At 36.6% G+C, this 15,811-nt stretch overlaps 1 protein-coding gene across 1 annotated transcript in view; it reads left to right on the forward strand.

Annotated features, from left to right (window-relative positions):
- Window positions 1-15,811, forward strand: part of ANKS1B (ankyrin repeat and sterile alpha motif domain containing 1B) — a 449,800-nt gene that overhangs the window by 120,524 nt on the left and 313,465 nt on the right. Inside the window, exon 10 of the mRNA XM_067312063.1 lies at window positions 8,527-8,692. Coding sequence (XP_067168164.1) covers window positions 8,527-8,692 — 166 coding nt within the window. The remainder of the gene's footprint in view (window positions 1-8,526; window positions 8,693-15,811) is intronic.

Below are 15,811 nucleotides of genomic sequence, written 5' to 3' on the forward strand. Positions count from 1 at the left end.
TTACAGGCACAATAATTGATAGGAATTAAGCTTTAAGTTCTGAGAACCAGCTTGTCTGCTTAAGACAGAGCAGTGTGTGAAGGGAATTTCATAATACTTTGTTTGCTGCATTTCTTGTCCAGTAACTAATGAATCCACTTCAGGGTTTCTCAGTGTCTAACTCTTCCCATGGTATTGGCCATTACAATTTCAGAGATCACTTTTGCTTCATGTTTGCTGCTTCTACTGGAAACGTAAGATTGGCAAGCCTTAGAAAAGTTTTAGTAGAGTAGGAGCTGGAGAAATAGAAATGTGAATTGTTCACTGCCTGTTGAGCCAAATTCAAAACTCTAACTTCTCATTCACTCTTTCTTTGCATATTTCACACCTCCTTTCAGGCACATTAAAAAACATTAACCCAAATGTAAATATTTATTTTATGGGCTTAAGAAAAAAATGGTATTTTTATTTTCTGTGGTTCTCAAAATATTTGATTCTATAAGTTGTTAGTCAAGTACTATCTGGATCTGTCTAACTCTCCCACTTCTTCCATAAACCTGTTGTGATCCTTTTCTTCCAAATAAGAAAAGTCTCTTTTTCTTAGTGAGAAGGTCTGATTATGTAACCAGCTGATATTGTATAAAATGTCCCTTCATACCACCTTCAGACCAAATGAGGTTCAGAGCCTGACAAAACTACATATGTGTATAGCAGTCTTTCAGAAAGTGGAAGGCAGTTTAGTTTTCCTCCTGGCAGAAAACAGATATGAAGAGCCTTCCTCCCATTGTTCTGTGTGCTTTGAACCTTGAAACTTGCACCCTTGAAACTGTGAAACTCTTCTGGCCCTCTTCCTTCACCTGCTGAGTCATTTTCTGGCCACAGCTTCTTGCTTTCCGTTGAGTTATTGTACTTCTTACTGGAAAAAGTGGTGCATGAAAATAAAATGTCTACAAGGGCCTGTCCTTCATATGAAATGTCCTATTCTAGCTATGAAATGATATCTAAATACTTTCACAGACAAAGATTAAATTAGTGTTCTTATTCTTATTACGTAGTAATGTGTATATATTCTAAACTTTTTCATCCTTTTGTTAATTAACTGAAATTTGCCCTGTATATTGAGCTAACTTCTTTTTGTGTGTATGTGTGTGTGTGTATGATTTTAAAATCTAAGCATAAGAGCATAAGCAATTTGCTAAGAAGTATTGTTTCCATGGAGCTGAGGTTTTGGTTCATTTTATCTTTTTAATATATTAGCTTTTATTTTAAATAGGCATTTTCCTATAGCTTGATATTCAAACAAGACTTTCTTTTTGTTTAGCATTGTTTATGAAAACAGTGGGAAAAAATGGAAGGATATTTAGCCTGGAAATTACTTTCAAGGTTGTAATTGCATTTTGTTCAGCTAAACTAAGAATCATTTATTAAACCAATTACTGCATTTTGCTACATTGCCACAGACAGCCATTAGCATTTGCATAAACCAGATTTTTAGTCTTACAGTACATGCTTTGTCATAGTGACTTATCTATTAGAAGAAGCATCTGCTCTTTTTCATGGCCTGAATGTTGTATGCATAGAAGGCATGTAACATGCCAACAACAATCTAACTTCAGTTGAAATTCTAAATATATGCTAGATAGAATTATGAAAAATCTGCATAAAATACAGTGTAATGTTTCTGCTACTGAGGTTAACACTGCACTCCTGCTCACAATTTACCTATATTTTCAGACACTTGTAATTCAGGCCATATTAGCTACATTTGGGGCTCCATATAAATAATGCTCAGTTTTTCTCAAAGGTGAAGTTTGAAAAAGCAGATCTAACTTTCTAAAATGGTTTCTGAAGAATTATTCATATGTCATCTGAATGCTAAATTTCTAACAATATAAAAATACAAGACAACAAATGTCAGAATTTTTTTGTATGAATATTTTTCCCAGCCCTATGGATGACTTACTGAAATGTAATCACCAAGCCTGTTTCAGGTGCTGGAAAGAAAGAATTATTTCAAGTAACTTTGGACAAATATTATTGCTGCAACAACAAACCCACTGTTTCAGATGCTTTGTGAGAGGGTAGAAGGGAATACTCTTTTAAAATCTCTGGTCTTTGTGCAGACCAGAGTAGATTCTCCAATATCATTACCCTTAAATGAGATTATTGGGGATTTTCTAAATTCTGTAATATATCATGAAGTGAACCTTATTATCTGTTCTGTGACAAATTACATATTCATGTGTTTCTAGCTGTCATAACAATGAACATTTATCATAGTTTGACTCATGAAAAATGATTCTAATTACATGATACTGTAAAAATGACTTTTGTTAAATTATTAGCAATAGATAAAAAGTGTTTTTACTAGCCATAAAGTTACAGTAATATTACTGCTTTTCTTTGGAGAGGCAGTCAAAATAAATACTTCACCATCGGACTGTGATTTTGGGTTATGATGAAATAGGAAATATTTTCAATTGTTTTTTCTCAGTACATTATTGTGACAAACTCACACAGTACTCTTCAGATTGAGGTATTCTATCCATTACCTTACTGCATGCCAAAAATCTATGCTAATTACCTTCAGGCACTGGCCAGAACTTCTTCCTTTCTTGATTCCTGTGATATCATCTTTCAGATGGCCATCTATCATCTCCCTTTGGTGACTTGTCAAGAACATTTCAACGTGAAGTGTCGCAGGCAGGCAACGCTGTACATCAATCTGTTTACAAACATTAGCAAACATTTGATGCAAACATGTAAATGGGACGAATGCAATAGTTCATTGCTCACTCTCAGATGTGATGGTAATCATCAGCTTTGGGTTGATAGTGCATTTAGGATCAATAACTCTCTAAAGACTTATTAATAGAGGCACCATAGTACGCTCTTTCTAAAGAATGGCTAAGCAGATTTTAGACTACTAACTGTTCTGGAAGCACAAGCACTAGGATTCTTCATGCCAATTTTCTGGCATATAGCAAGCCAAGGGAGCATATACCAAAAGCCAGAGGATGTCAAGGTGTATGTCAGAATTTTTAAAAAAGGTTTAATGGCAGTTCTTCCTTATCTGTTTTAATAGAAAGGAAATTTTCTGAAGATGACAGGTACATTGGGTTTTTCCTTTGTACCTTTAATAGATTATTTCTCCTTTGAGGGTTACTATCCAGAAAAAAAAAGGAAAACCTGGGTATCCCACTTCTAGTTCTTATATATTTGCAGCTAATTAATAATTACAGCCTTAAAGTTTCCTTTAAAAGTCTGAATTTAAGACCATATAATTTAAGACCATTAAAACTGCTCACCAATCATTCTTTTTCTAGTCCAGTCCTTACCAGATATGGGATGTCCTTACCAGCAGTGAGGAGATTATTGCTTGAATTTAATTTTATTCTCTGTAAATTCTTTAATTTCCAAGCCAAAGCCTAACAAGTGGGATTCTATTAGGTACTCATACAAAAAATTAAATTGTCCCAAATGTCAGGAGTAGCTAATTTTGTATCAATAATCTCAGGAAAAGTGGGTAGGCCCATTCTTAGTTATTTCCTTAGCTGATGAAACACATTTCACTGTAAATATTTCCTGTGTTTAAAAGGAAGAGATTCTGATTGTTAATATCACACTGCTCTGCTTCTCATTTCTAGTGGCAGTGCCATCCAAAGTATTAGCTAGCTTTAGTGTGTTTGACAGAAAGCTTATTTCCAGTGAAAGTTAATATGATAAATTTCACTGTCACTCAATGTAAAAATTTTAGCAGGTAGACAAAAATGAATGAAGTACACCCTGTTCTGAAATCAGTGGGATTTTCAAGTATAAATATGCTTAGGGACATTTGTGCTCCCATATTTTCTAGAGATGTGCCTTAAGGCTAAAATAACTATTTCATCTAACCTTTGTGGTTCTTATTAGATGTTTTACACAAATTGTGATGCCAGTTAGTGTCTAATGACAATGAAGTCATAAATCAAAAGAGAGACTTAGGCAAATTTGGGTCTAGTGAGTTTCCAAATGGCAGGAAACAGTGATACGGCCTTCAAGTGTGGATAGTCTAGATTCCAGCAGATCAAGAAGAATCTGTAAGTTGTAATTAAGTTCGTAATTACCTGGCGACAGACAACATACCTATGTGAAATATCACCGTGGAGAAATGGTGAGTTAGACATAACAGCACATTCCTAAAGAGCAGATTTTCTATCATTGCTCATTTGGCAGTCATGTCTGCCTCTGTTGTGTTGTTCCATGTTCCAGAGGATGAATGAAACTTCAGCTGACTTGAATTTTGTAGGATAGGAGATGGATGTTTTCAGTTAAATAAAAATTCTCTCTTCTTGTCAGAATGTCAGTTCAGATTAGATGCTTACTGAGTCTCTATCCTTTTTTATTTTTAGGTCATGCAAACTGTAATTTATATACGCTGCTTATATCCCAGTCCTTGAGCATACACTAGTCAGACTGATTCTTACAAGGGATGCAAGAGCATCTAGAAGGCTAAAGTTTGGCAGAAACATGGAAAAAAGGCTTGACTTAAAAACATGCAGTTTTTGAAGGTTTACTCATGTTATGGAATATTTTTTTTCAGACTTGTATTTTACCTTTTACAGTTGCCATTATGACTTTTTAGAAGGAAACTCTCTTCCTTTGGTCAGCAATCAAATCTCTTTTTCTTCCTTTTCTGTTCTCCAGTCCTGTATAGACTTTGGATTACCTATGATAAGTATTCTACAATCAGATACGTGCTCAGAAGAGGTCCAGTTGGCTGGAAACCTCTCAGTAATGGGCACAGTATGTCCCTGGCATCTTTGCAGCAACCTAAGCCTCACATTGCTGCTTCTTATCTAGAAGGCAAAAGTCTCATTTATATCTTTTCAGTATGGGCAACTGTTCTCTGATGCTTTCCCAGTGACTCACTCACTCTCTCACACTTTTCCTCTCTTTCACTTCTATTGTGTATATATTTTTATACTCTCCACTGAAATACTCATTTTAATATACTGCCAGCCCAGTACATTACTTTTCTGAAGTTTTAATTGCAAATAAGAATGAATTCTGACCAGATAGTAGATGGCCAGTTACATATGTCAGCTTTAGTTTTTTGGAATAGTTTATAGAAATTCAAGATTGAATCATTTCTAATTGTTTAAAATTAAACTCAAATTATTTTGATATTAGGAATAAAGATTGCTCTGTAATAATGCAGGTATATTTCTTTAAAAGGATTTGTTATGCAGAGGAATATATCTAGGACATATGTAGGATTACTGTAGAGTTACTGCGCACTGCAGTGGGTGAGGTGAGACAACAGAACTGATATTATTGAAAAGATTGCTGAAGAGCTTTTAATGTTAGAAAAAAACAGAATTACGTTGCTTGATGCCTGATACTTGAAGGCAATTTTATGTGATCTGCTAATGTCTAACTCTAGTTGTTTGAATTTTTTAGAGTTTAAAAATTTCTAGAATATGCTTAGTGCCTGCAAAATGGAGAACACATTACAACAACCAGAATTCTTTACATTGCCTTCTTTCATGAATGAGTTTTTTAATTTGTCTTTTTTGATACATATGCACTTTTTAATTAAGGCTTAACTTTTTCACTTAATTGTTCAGCTTATAGAATTCCAGACATTCTTCAGTATTAATGGTTCTTTTTGACTCTAACTTATTTAACTTTTGTTTGGCATACTGGTATCATATTTGCTTTATTAGGGAGAGAGTTTACTTGTCAGTGATGTACATTCCAACTATTTTCCCAATAACCCCATCATTTTTGTTTATTCTTGCCTGACATTTATATTCTTGCAACATTAATTACACAATGTTGAATAACAGTCAGAAAAGCAAATTGGATGTTAGGAGTAATTAGGAAAGGGATAGAGTACAAAAGAGGGAACATCATTATGTCACTGTATAAATAGTTGGTGAGACCACATAATGAATGCAATGTGAAAATTTGATCCCTCTGTCACATTATTGAAGGCTGAGAGTGAGGGGTGACAGGGATGGTCAACAGCCTGTAACAGCTATGTGAATAGACTAGAATTTTTCATTTTCTGAAGAAGAGGACAAGGGATAGTGTGATGGATATCTGTAAAATCATGAGTGAAACAGGGAGGATAAATAATTCATGGCCTCCTAAAGTACAAGAACTAGGGGACATCAAATGGGATGAGTTAGGTTAAAAACAAAATGGGGTGCATGCAACCTATAAAAGCTTACATGTGGTCTAAAGGCAACTGGGCAAGTTAATTTTAGAAAGTTTGATTGGTGGACATGAAAAACAAAGCCAGAACCTTTTGGTCATGAAGTGCCTGACCCTCAACAGGTTGTAGGCTAGAAAAATATCACTACATACTTATGCTGGTCTTATGCTGTTCTCTGGGCAAGCAGTGTTGGCCACCTCTGGAGACAGAATGTTGGGAGAGCGAGACATTAAGTCTGATCCAGTATATCTACTCTTATGTTCTAATATCCATTTTTAATGTAGCTGAATTCAGAAGTTGAACACGGTTTCACCTCAGCCTCCAGTGACAGCTTTAAGCTGCAGTATTTCTTTGTATGCTTCCCTAGATGGGTTTACTATTGCTAGCATTACTGCAGTTTGTCTTATTCTTACAGAAACTTGCATGTGCAACATTTAGACTGAATTTTGCTGTTGTAGTCATTGCTTTGTTAAATAAGTCTTTTGCCGTAGTCATTATGCAGCAAACTGAAGTGAACAGAGTAGCAATTCCTTTTTTTCAAGGTAGAAAGGAATCCTCCTCTTGTCTTGCAGTTACACTTCAGCCACTTCAGTGCCTCCACACTCCACAGCTACCTTGTACAGTCTAGTGAGAAACATTTTCTTTGTTTATTATGATAAAAAGGCAGAAATATTCTATAATATGGTATTAGTGCTTCTGTTATTTATAAATTACAAAGTTTTTAAAGTCTTCCGTGAGTTAAATCTAAGGTTTCAACTCCATGCACATTTATTCTGGTAATAAAATTGTGCTTACTTTTTGGAAGTTGCAGCTGGCCCACTGGTGAACTTTGTCTAATTTCTTGTTATGTATTTAGAATTCTTTAGCTTAAGCTAGTTATTATTTATATATATCAGTAATATTGCTAATGCAGAAAGCTCAAAGCCTCATGATAATAATAATACGCAGAAAAAGGGTCAAAGAGGAAAAGACAAAACCATGTTCTTCTTAGGCATGTGTTTTTGAACACTGACCACTGGTCTTGCATTGTTTTCTAGCATAACTTATTTTTTGTCACAAATGCTGGTTAATATTCTGTTTACTTTCTACTAATATGATTTTTTGTCTGTTAACTGTTTCCAGTATTCATTTTCAAGTAATGGCAGGCCAGCCTAGGAGTAGATTAGAATTTGGTTCTAGTGAAGTCATCAAGCAGAATTTTGAAGTTCCTGTTGTTACCATCTCGATCTTTCCTTCCAGAGACCTTGAATTATTACCAGTTTTTGAACTTTCAGGAAAATCAGGTCATGATAGGAAAACTGCAAAAAGTTCAGTAGTTTAGAAATCCACTAACAGTATAAATCATTTACAGTAGAAAAAGGGCCTGTTATCTACAGTCATAGTCTACCTTGGGCAATATGAATTTTTCTTATTGAAAAAGAAATTGTTATCCTGTTCTGGGCATCATATTCTTCAGTCATTTCCTGAGTAATGCCAAGGAGCTTTCTAGCCCTTTGCATCTTATTATATCATATTTGATTTACGTATAGTGCTTGACTTTCCCATGCATCCATATGTCTGATGTAAGAAAGATGTGGGAATATAAGTCTTTGTCCATGCAATTGCTTTCTGCTGGTATAAAAATCACAGAAATCAAGAAACTCTAGTGAAACGGTATGATGTCTGCTTATTCATGTTCTGAAGCAGACATGGTTTGCTCGATTGAACAGCTTAGTGTACCAGCAAAACTTCTGGCTAATTCCTTTTTCTCAACATATGCTAGTGACAGAAATTCACTGTATGGATCACTGTTAAGGGACCTTATGCCAGTATTGCTGTTCATTCAGAATATACAGAAAACATTAATCCCCATTCACATCTTGGAGGTGTGGCTTCAGAATATACATGACAGATTGTTAGCCTTCTTATTTATAATATAAAATATTGTAAAATCATTCCCAAAGGCAAAGCAATTGCCGTGGTAAATGTAACTGTGTCTTTCATGAGATATAATGAAAGCATTTGAATAAGAGAAATCTTCTGAATGAGAACCTACCAAAGCAGGTATGGCAAGACCATTTATGTTGGTGCACCTTCTAAATACTAAGTTTGATGGATAAATAAATTTCTGTGCCTGTACAATCCTATATTACAGAACATTTTTTAAAAAATAAAAAAATGTTATCTCTTTGTTTCATCATGCAAGTAATCCTTCCAGTTAATTGCAATTTGTATTTCAGCAGAATGTGATATATTTAACTTGCTGAATTTTAAACCCTGTTAGCTGTAGTTACTGAACCTGGTTCTTTTCTTGTGTTGTTGTCCATCAAGTATATCTTTTACCTAGTTACATTTTTGCTTTTCAGGAATCTTATTCAAAGAAGAGAGTTTATGCATTGGAAGCAATACCCTCTGTTCCTCTGGATGCAGTTCCTTCAGAAAACATCAACAGTCTTTGCGATTCAATAGACATAGCAGTGACCAAAAAACCTTGTTCCCTAGAGATAGTAAGAGTACCTTCCTCAAGACAAGGTAAATCACCAAATAATCCTTTACATAATCTTTGGTGTAAGTGTAATATTATGGTGGGTATAGAATTTCACCTACTTATGATATTTTTAAGAATACAGTACTTTCTGTCTACTTATCTCAGCACAATTACAGCCTTCAGTAACCTACTGTAAGATAAATTATTACCAGAATGCTATAGAAGGGAAGATAAAATGGAGGTTTAAAGGATTTCCTAGATACATATAAGAAGATTGTGAAAAATCAAAACTAGAAATCAAATTTTTTTAAACACAGCCTTTTGCAGTAATCTTTTTAACATCCTGGTTCTGTTTTTTAAAGTACTTAGCACTGAAAATTATAAAACTAATACAAAATTTAAAATTATTCTGAATTTCCGTGTTATATAAAGGAAGATCTGCTCCCTTTTAGAAAAAGAAATAGTGAGTGAAAACTGATAGAATATTAAATGACACAGAAAGATCTTTTCAGTTTGGCAGACAGCTATTTGTATTGCGCAGCTTCGAACGACAATGAGTTACAGTAGTTACAAAATTATAGAATTATTCTGAGTAATGTGAATGATAATATCTACAAGGACTCTATTTACATTCTCCAAAACTACATGCTTTCCTCCATTACCCTTATTTGAACTCTTACTTAGTCATCACCTGGTAAAATAATTTAAGAAAATAATAATTTCACTATAATTAATTGGAATGAGAGACTGCTTTGACAAATGAGAATTCTCAGCAGCACACAACTACCTGAAATGGGCCATTGAGTTTTCAACTGATATTGTCTTGAGTATGAATCATAATTTGGGAAGTATACAAGAATGACAGATGATTATTGACTAACATCATGTTAACCATCTATTCTGTGCAACAACAATCAAATAGATGGCATAAAATAGGATAGCATCTTTATAGCATAGTTGCATAGAGTGGGCCAAAATCTGACCCTACTCATGTAGCTGAAGCTTTACTTTGTTGATAATTGACTCTGACATTCTAAAAAAAATTAGTAGACTGTTCAGTTCTGAACAATTTTATGGATTGTCATTCAGTAAAGAAAGAAAATTCCAAATTATCCCTGTTTTTCTGACTTCTACTTGATTAATCACCATAAACATTTATTACTATGGGAAGATTGCTAAGCCCCTACCCATAAATTTTTTGAGGGAGTTCATTATCTGCCTCCATAGTAATGGGGCTCAACTACAAAGATTTCCATTGTAATTAGTATTAAAAATGGCTGGTAGACTTTTCACTAGTTGAAATATCAAGCTTTGGAAACCTGCTTTCTGCTGAAGGTAGGCATATTTCATAGGCATTGTAAGTATTAAATTCAGTATGAAAAGCAGATCCTAAAAAAGGACTTTTTTTAGGTCTTAATCTGAAAATCTGTTTTGCATATGGTTAAATATGCAGTCTGTCTAAGGCCCAGAGAGTAATTAATGTAGTTGCAGGGTAGGACAATCATGAGGGCATCCATCATCTTTTTAACATCTGACAAGGTCAGCAAGCTCACAATTCTGAACAACAATTTGACAGTATTGTAATTCTTCTGTTTTCGTTTCCTCAAATTCCATATATCGTGATGATCTTTTCCTTGAAATTTTATTGGGAGAACATTTGGCTGTATGTTTGAGCAGATTCCAAAATGTGGTTTTATTTTAAGCTGTAAATATAGTAATTAGATAACTGGCATGGCTTGTAAGTCATATCTGTAATCATGTTGACTATTATCTTTCACTAAAAATGACTCAAATAAAATCAACTGTGTCTGAGAGTAATAAGTTACTTAATAGTATGGATAATTGTACGTGAATGTTAATACACATTTATTGCATGAATAAGCTATATATGATTACAGATATCATTCATTTAAAACAAGTATCTAATTCGTATTCCCTTTTTTCTGAATTTCCCTGTTCTTGTGTCACTGAGAGTTGCTAACTTTGGGAATACTGTGTTTCAAATTGCTGTACTATGTTACGCGTAGAGTTCATTTCAGAGCGCAGGGCAGCACTTTGAACATAAAATTCCATCTGTCAGCCTCCTTTCCTCGGGTGGCAGGACACCGGTAAACTCTCCCCACTGTCTGGAGCATTACTACCTCTTGCCAGTGGAACTGAGACTGACTGCACTCAGTGATTGAAAATTCTCCATTCCTATATTGAGAGGAAAGGTCACTCTGACTGGTCCTTTCAAGCTGTACAGCTGCACATTATAATTATTATTATAATTATTAACTGGCCCTGCCAGTAAGCTCCTAACTGGTTGCTGGGAATAGTCATTCTTTGATCTACTGGGCGAGGAAAAAAAAGACAAGACTGCTCTGTAGTTTTCCCTATTATTTTCAATTCCCTGAAGCTTGTTCCTGAACCAGTAGGGAAGAGCAGAGTATGAGAACATGCAACAAATGGTAAATGATGGTTAGATATAGGGGAGAAAAGCTGAACAGGAAGGAAATAAAAGTGGTCATAAAGTTTCTGTTACGTCCACCTCTGAAAGCCTTTATGTTGTGGAAGTTTTATGTCTGTTTGCAAGAAATTAGGTTTATATAGGAAGATGCAGACCTACATTACTGGTTTATGCTGGCAGCTAAAACAATTGCTTCTCATTAGGACTGATCTAAGAGTAAAAAGATTGCATGTGTGTCTGAGTTTGAGTTGAGCTGTTCTTTGTTTCTGCAATAAATTGATGGGACAGTGTTGGCAGGGTGTGTTGGCATCTCTCTTCCACAGTATTTCTACCTTTAAGCTAACAGTTAACACTTGACAGGGATATTCTGAAATACTTACTAACATAAGATAAAAAAAATTCTGCTCAAATATAATTTAAAAATTTTTGAAATCTTCTTTTTTGGGAGGAAAGGCGTTAAAATGTTTTGAGAAGTCTGCACTGTTTCAGACAATTTTTCTGTACATAAAATAGAAATTGGTCTTTAAGATGCTTTCTTCTGTACAAAATCATAAATCAATCATATTAATCTTTCTGTTGGGGTATTCCAGAGCAGTATCTGCCTTCCTGAAAGTCAACATTTCTATCACTCATTTTAATTTTCCAACTGCCCTTCCATAAAAAAAAATAATAATAACCTTGAAAAATAGCCATAAAATTATGGTAGTTCATAAGGCATTAAGCTTTGTGAACTATTAGCAACAAATCCATCATCCAGGGAAAGGTGTAACATTTTAATAAATGTCTGATGCTCAAAGTACTGGATAATTGTAATGCTAAAGTGGGCACTGCCCAGTATCTTCATGAAGTTTGCATGGTTTTGATCAGTTATGTGGTGTCTAGAATAGTGGAGCGGTAGTTTGTGTGCAGCACCGTGCTAGTGTAGTTAGATTGCATTTGGACCTGTGCTGTTGAAGACCCTTATAGACTTATCATTTTACATTCTTGGTAGCTTGGGTATTTTGTACATATTCCCTTCTTTCACCTCCTGATGTCATACCCATTTTATTTAGCAGAAATATAGAATGTAATCTGACCTACATTACAAAAATCTTAAAAATATGTTTTTTTGGCTGGAGTTCAGCGTGTATCCATACTTGATAGAGAGATCATATCACTTTCAGTCTGCCTTTATAGCTTCTACTGCAGAAAGACCCTAAGGGTAGGACTGGGTGGCAGTCTCTGTGCTAAATTATTAATGACGATTGATGCCCATTACTACTTGAAAAGTTTTTATGTTCTCATTGAGTATCATTAGGGAACACAGAGGACTTTTCAAACTCTGTATTTTCTGTGAATAACTTAGAAAAAAAAAATCCTCATTTGGGCTGGCTGCCCACATTAGAGAAGGTGTTAATACAGCATCTCAATAATGGGCAGAAACATTACTGCCTGTATACTGCATGAAAATCTTCTTGGACAAGGGAGTTCTAGTTCAAGGACCTATTTTTTCAGTTATGTTACCTTACAGTGGCTGCAGGTCAAGCAGACCTTAGTGAACCATCTTCAACTCTGGAACCAGTCCAGCTGCAGAAATGAAGAGTTCAGTGTGGCTGCAAAATCCACTTGAGAAACAGGATAAATACTTAGGTGCTTAGCTTGTGCTGAGCTCTTAGCATGAGATGTGTTGCTACTAGCCTGCAGCAGGCAAACACAAGGCAAGAGGTTGAAACATCAAGAAGGAGATACCTTGCAGCTCTTCTGGTTATCTACTCAGCTAGATGTATTTTGGAGAAATCTTGGTGCTGTCAGTCATGACATCTTTCTTATTTAGAAAATTTACTTGCACTTAAATGTCAGTAACTTGTAAGGAGAACCATGCATGCAAGATAGTAAAACATCTATAATGAATAACACCTTTTTCTTATTTTTTATTGCCTTATAATCTTAGCAGGGAAACTACAAAAAATGCCTATCACTGGATTATTACCATGTATATATATACTGTCCCCAAGCTGGCCTATCTACTGCAGCATTAGTTTTTGCTTTCTCAGTCTGATATCCTTTTCCTATCATTACTGTGAAAATGTACCTAAAATTGTTGAAACCAGGGTGTCTACTTGCCTCTGCTCTATTTTGATAAATATATAAATATAAATAAATATATATTTATATATATATTGCTGTCTAACACTGTGTTAAAAATCTCATACAGATATCTAGGAGACAGCTGTTTAGAAACCTGAACTGAAAAATAGCCTAGCAGTGATAACATTGTTATTGAAGTTAAAATATATATCTTCTACATACTTGCCAAAATCATTCACTAAACCTTGCCTTAATAAATGAAGTGCCATTGGTCAGGTCATCAGTTCTCTGATTGTCTTCAGCAACAAATCTTCATAACATTTATCCTAAATATTTGAACATTACAGTTCTCTAGATTGAGACTAGGATAAGAACCCTATCTTTTCTTGAGTAATAAATTTATAGCTTCATTTTTTGCAGTTATTTTCTAGCTGTAAGCAAACCAGTGCAAAGTGGTTGTAAGAAAGGAACATCACATTGCCAGATATACAAAATTGCTTGCATGCCAGTTGATCTGTCTTATGGAGCAGAAATTATAGATGCTAGCCTTAATCACTCACGCTTTGTCATTTTGAAACTATAATTGATCTAAAGGTTCATGCACTGACCTTTTTGAAGTCCACTTATCCGAATTGCTTCAAAGAGAATGACTGCTAGTAGAGCACCGGAAAAGCTGTATTTCATTTAAACACACTTTTAAAACCAGAGATAGCAGGATATAGTGCACTTAAACACATGATCTGCAGTCCAGCTGCTCAGGATTAAATACTTTCAGTGATCAAGAAAAATCACCTTAGCCGTATAGAAAAAGGAGTGTAATAGAGAAGACAATTTCTTATCAAGCAGAGTAACTGCAATATATAACAGATGGTCAGTGTTTCTGAAGCAACTGAACGTCCTATAAAGCTTTAGGTACTGTGGTGCATATTCAAAATCCCTGCTACCTACCTGCCAGAAGTGCTGAAATTCCTAAGGAGTAATCTTCAGGCCTGATGTATCAGGGACTGGCAAGAGGCAGCGGCTCCCTCAGGCGTGGAGAACCGCAGGGGATGCCACAGCCAGCAGGAAGGGGCCTTGCTAGCTGGGGCCTGTCCCACCACCTGCAGTGAGGGAGCAAGGCAGAAATGGAGACTGTGGCCAGGTTCAACCAAGAGCCCTGATCACTAGACAAGTACATGGCGATGAGTTAGGTCCAAAGCTGGGCACGGCAGTTGCCTGCAGGTCAGGGTCAAGGTTGGCAGGGCCCGGGGCCAGGCAGGGGCAGGGCTGTGGTGGAGCTGGAGAGTGGCACCACTACGGCATTGCAGGGCCAGGGACTGACAACCCCGGGCTGGGCTGAAATGGGATCCTGAGCCTGGGCAGGGTTGGGGGAGCCCCCAGGGAAGCTGATCCGTGATGTTAAGGCTTATTAATGCCCTCAGGGCTCTGAAAGTAGCCTCCCCTCTTAGCAAGGTGTGTCTTCACCCATTACAGAGATCTGGGCTCAGAAGGATCTTGCCGTAGTGGCTTACTTCCTGTGGGTCACCAGTGAGATATTTCAGGGGACACAGAGCCAGAGCAGGTACAGGGAAGTGGGAAGTAGACCTGCCATGGGAGATTTGGGTCTGGGGGTGGGGGTGGGGGATGGGGTTCAGACCACTGTGATGAGCCCCGGAGGTGGGTGAACCAGAGGGGGAAGGAAGGGTCCTGGCCACCCCCGAAGCACTGGGGAGGTTCACTCAGGAGCCTGGGGTTGAGTGAAGGATCAGCACTGCAGGGAGAGCAGAGGCCAGGGCAAGCCCAGACCCTCAGGAGGAGTCATAGGAGGGAAGGCCCTGCTCAGCTTCAGGCCAGGCTCCATGGTGCTTGGCTCAGGACTCAAGACAGCCTGAGCCAACTGTCAGGGAGCAGCAAGGGCTGGCTGCTCCCTCAGGATTGGAAAGCCAGGGGAGATAGCAAGGCTGGCAGGGCCTTGATCATGTCCCTTAGTCTTCCATCTATCATTTCAAGGAGACAGTATCTCCAAAGAGTGTAACTCATCTGTATGTTGAGTGAGAAGTGTAGAGCCACTTAGAGTTTGTCAATAAGAAACACAAGGTATGTATCTGATTAATACCTAATGAGAGAGTTGTATCGATCAGGTGGAATAGATGACTGACTGCTGCTTGTGTTTCCACAACAGCGTGAGAGCTGAATCCTTTCTCAGGAAACAGGTGGTTTCTGTTCTAAGTCATTTTTGACCCCAGGGAAATGCTCCCATTTTTCAGGAAAGTTTCCCAGTTATCAGACTGTTTTATGCAGTCTAATCCCCCTGACCTTTAGCACAGAATAGTATCAAAGATTCAAAGGTCATGAGAAGAATGAGTAAAAGAATCTCGCCATACACTGACACGATGAGGATACTCCCCTTAGAGAGAGAAATCATAGGTTCTAACCTTCTTTGTTTAGTTCCTTCAATAAACTTCTCAAGATACGTCTTAAAAATAGCTGGTTCTTTTTGGGCCTGTTACACTGACTGGAGGTCTGTTTCAGAACAACTGATTTCTGTGCTGGTGATTAAGAAGCTTCTCATTTCCAGCTTAAATGTATTCATGGCCAACTGATACTCATAGGCTCCTGTCTTGGTTTTATTCTTTATCTTAAGCAGCTTTTCTCCTTTCCATTGTTT

This window comes from Apteryx mantelli, chromosome 1 (assembly GCF_036417845.1).
Source record: "Apteryx mantelli isolate bAptMan1 chromosome 1, bAptMan1.hap1, whole genome shotgun sequence".
NCBI classification, from domain to species: Eukaryota; Metazoa; Chordata; class Aves; order Apterygiformes; family Apterygidae; genus Apteryx; species Apteryx mantelli.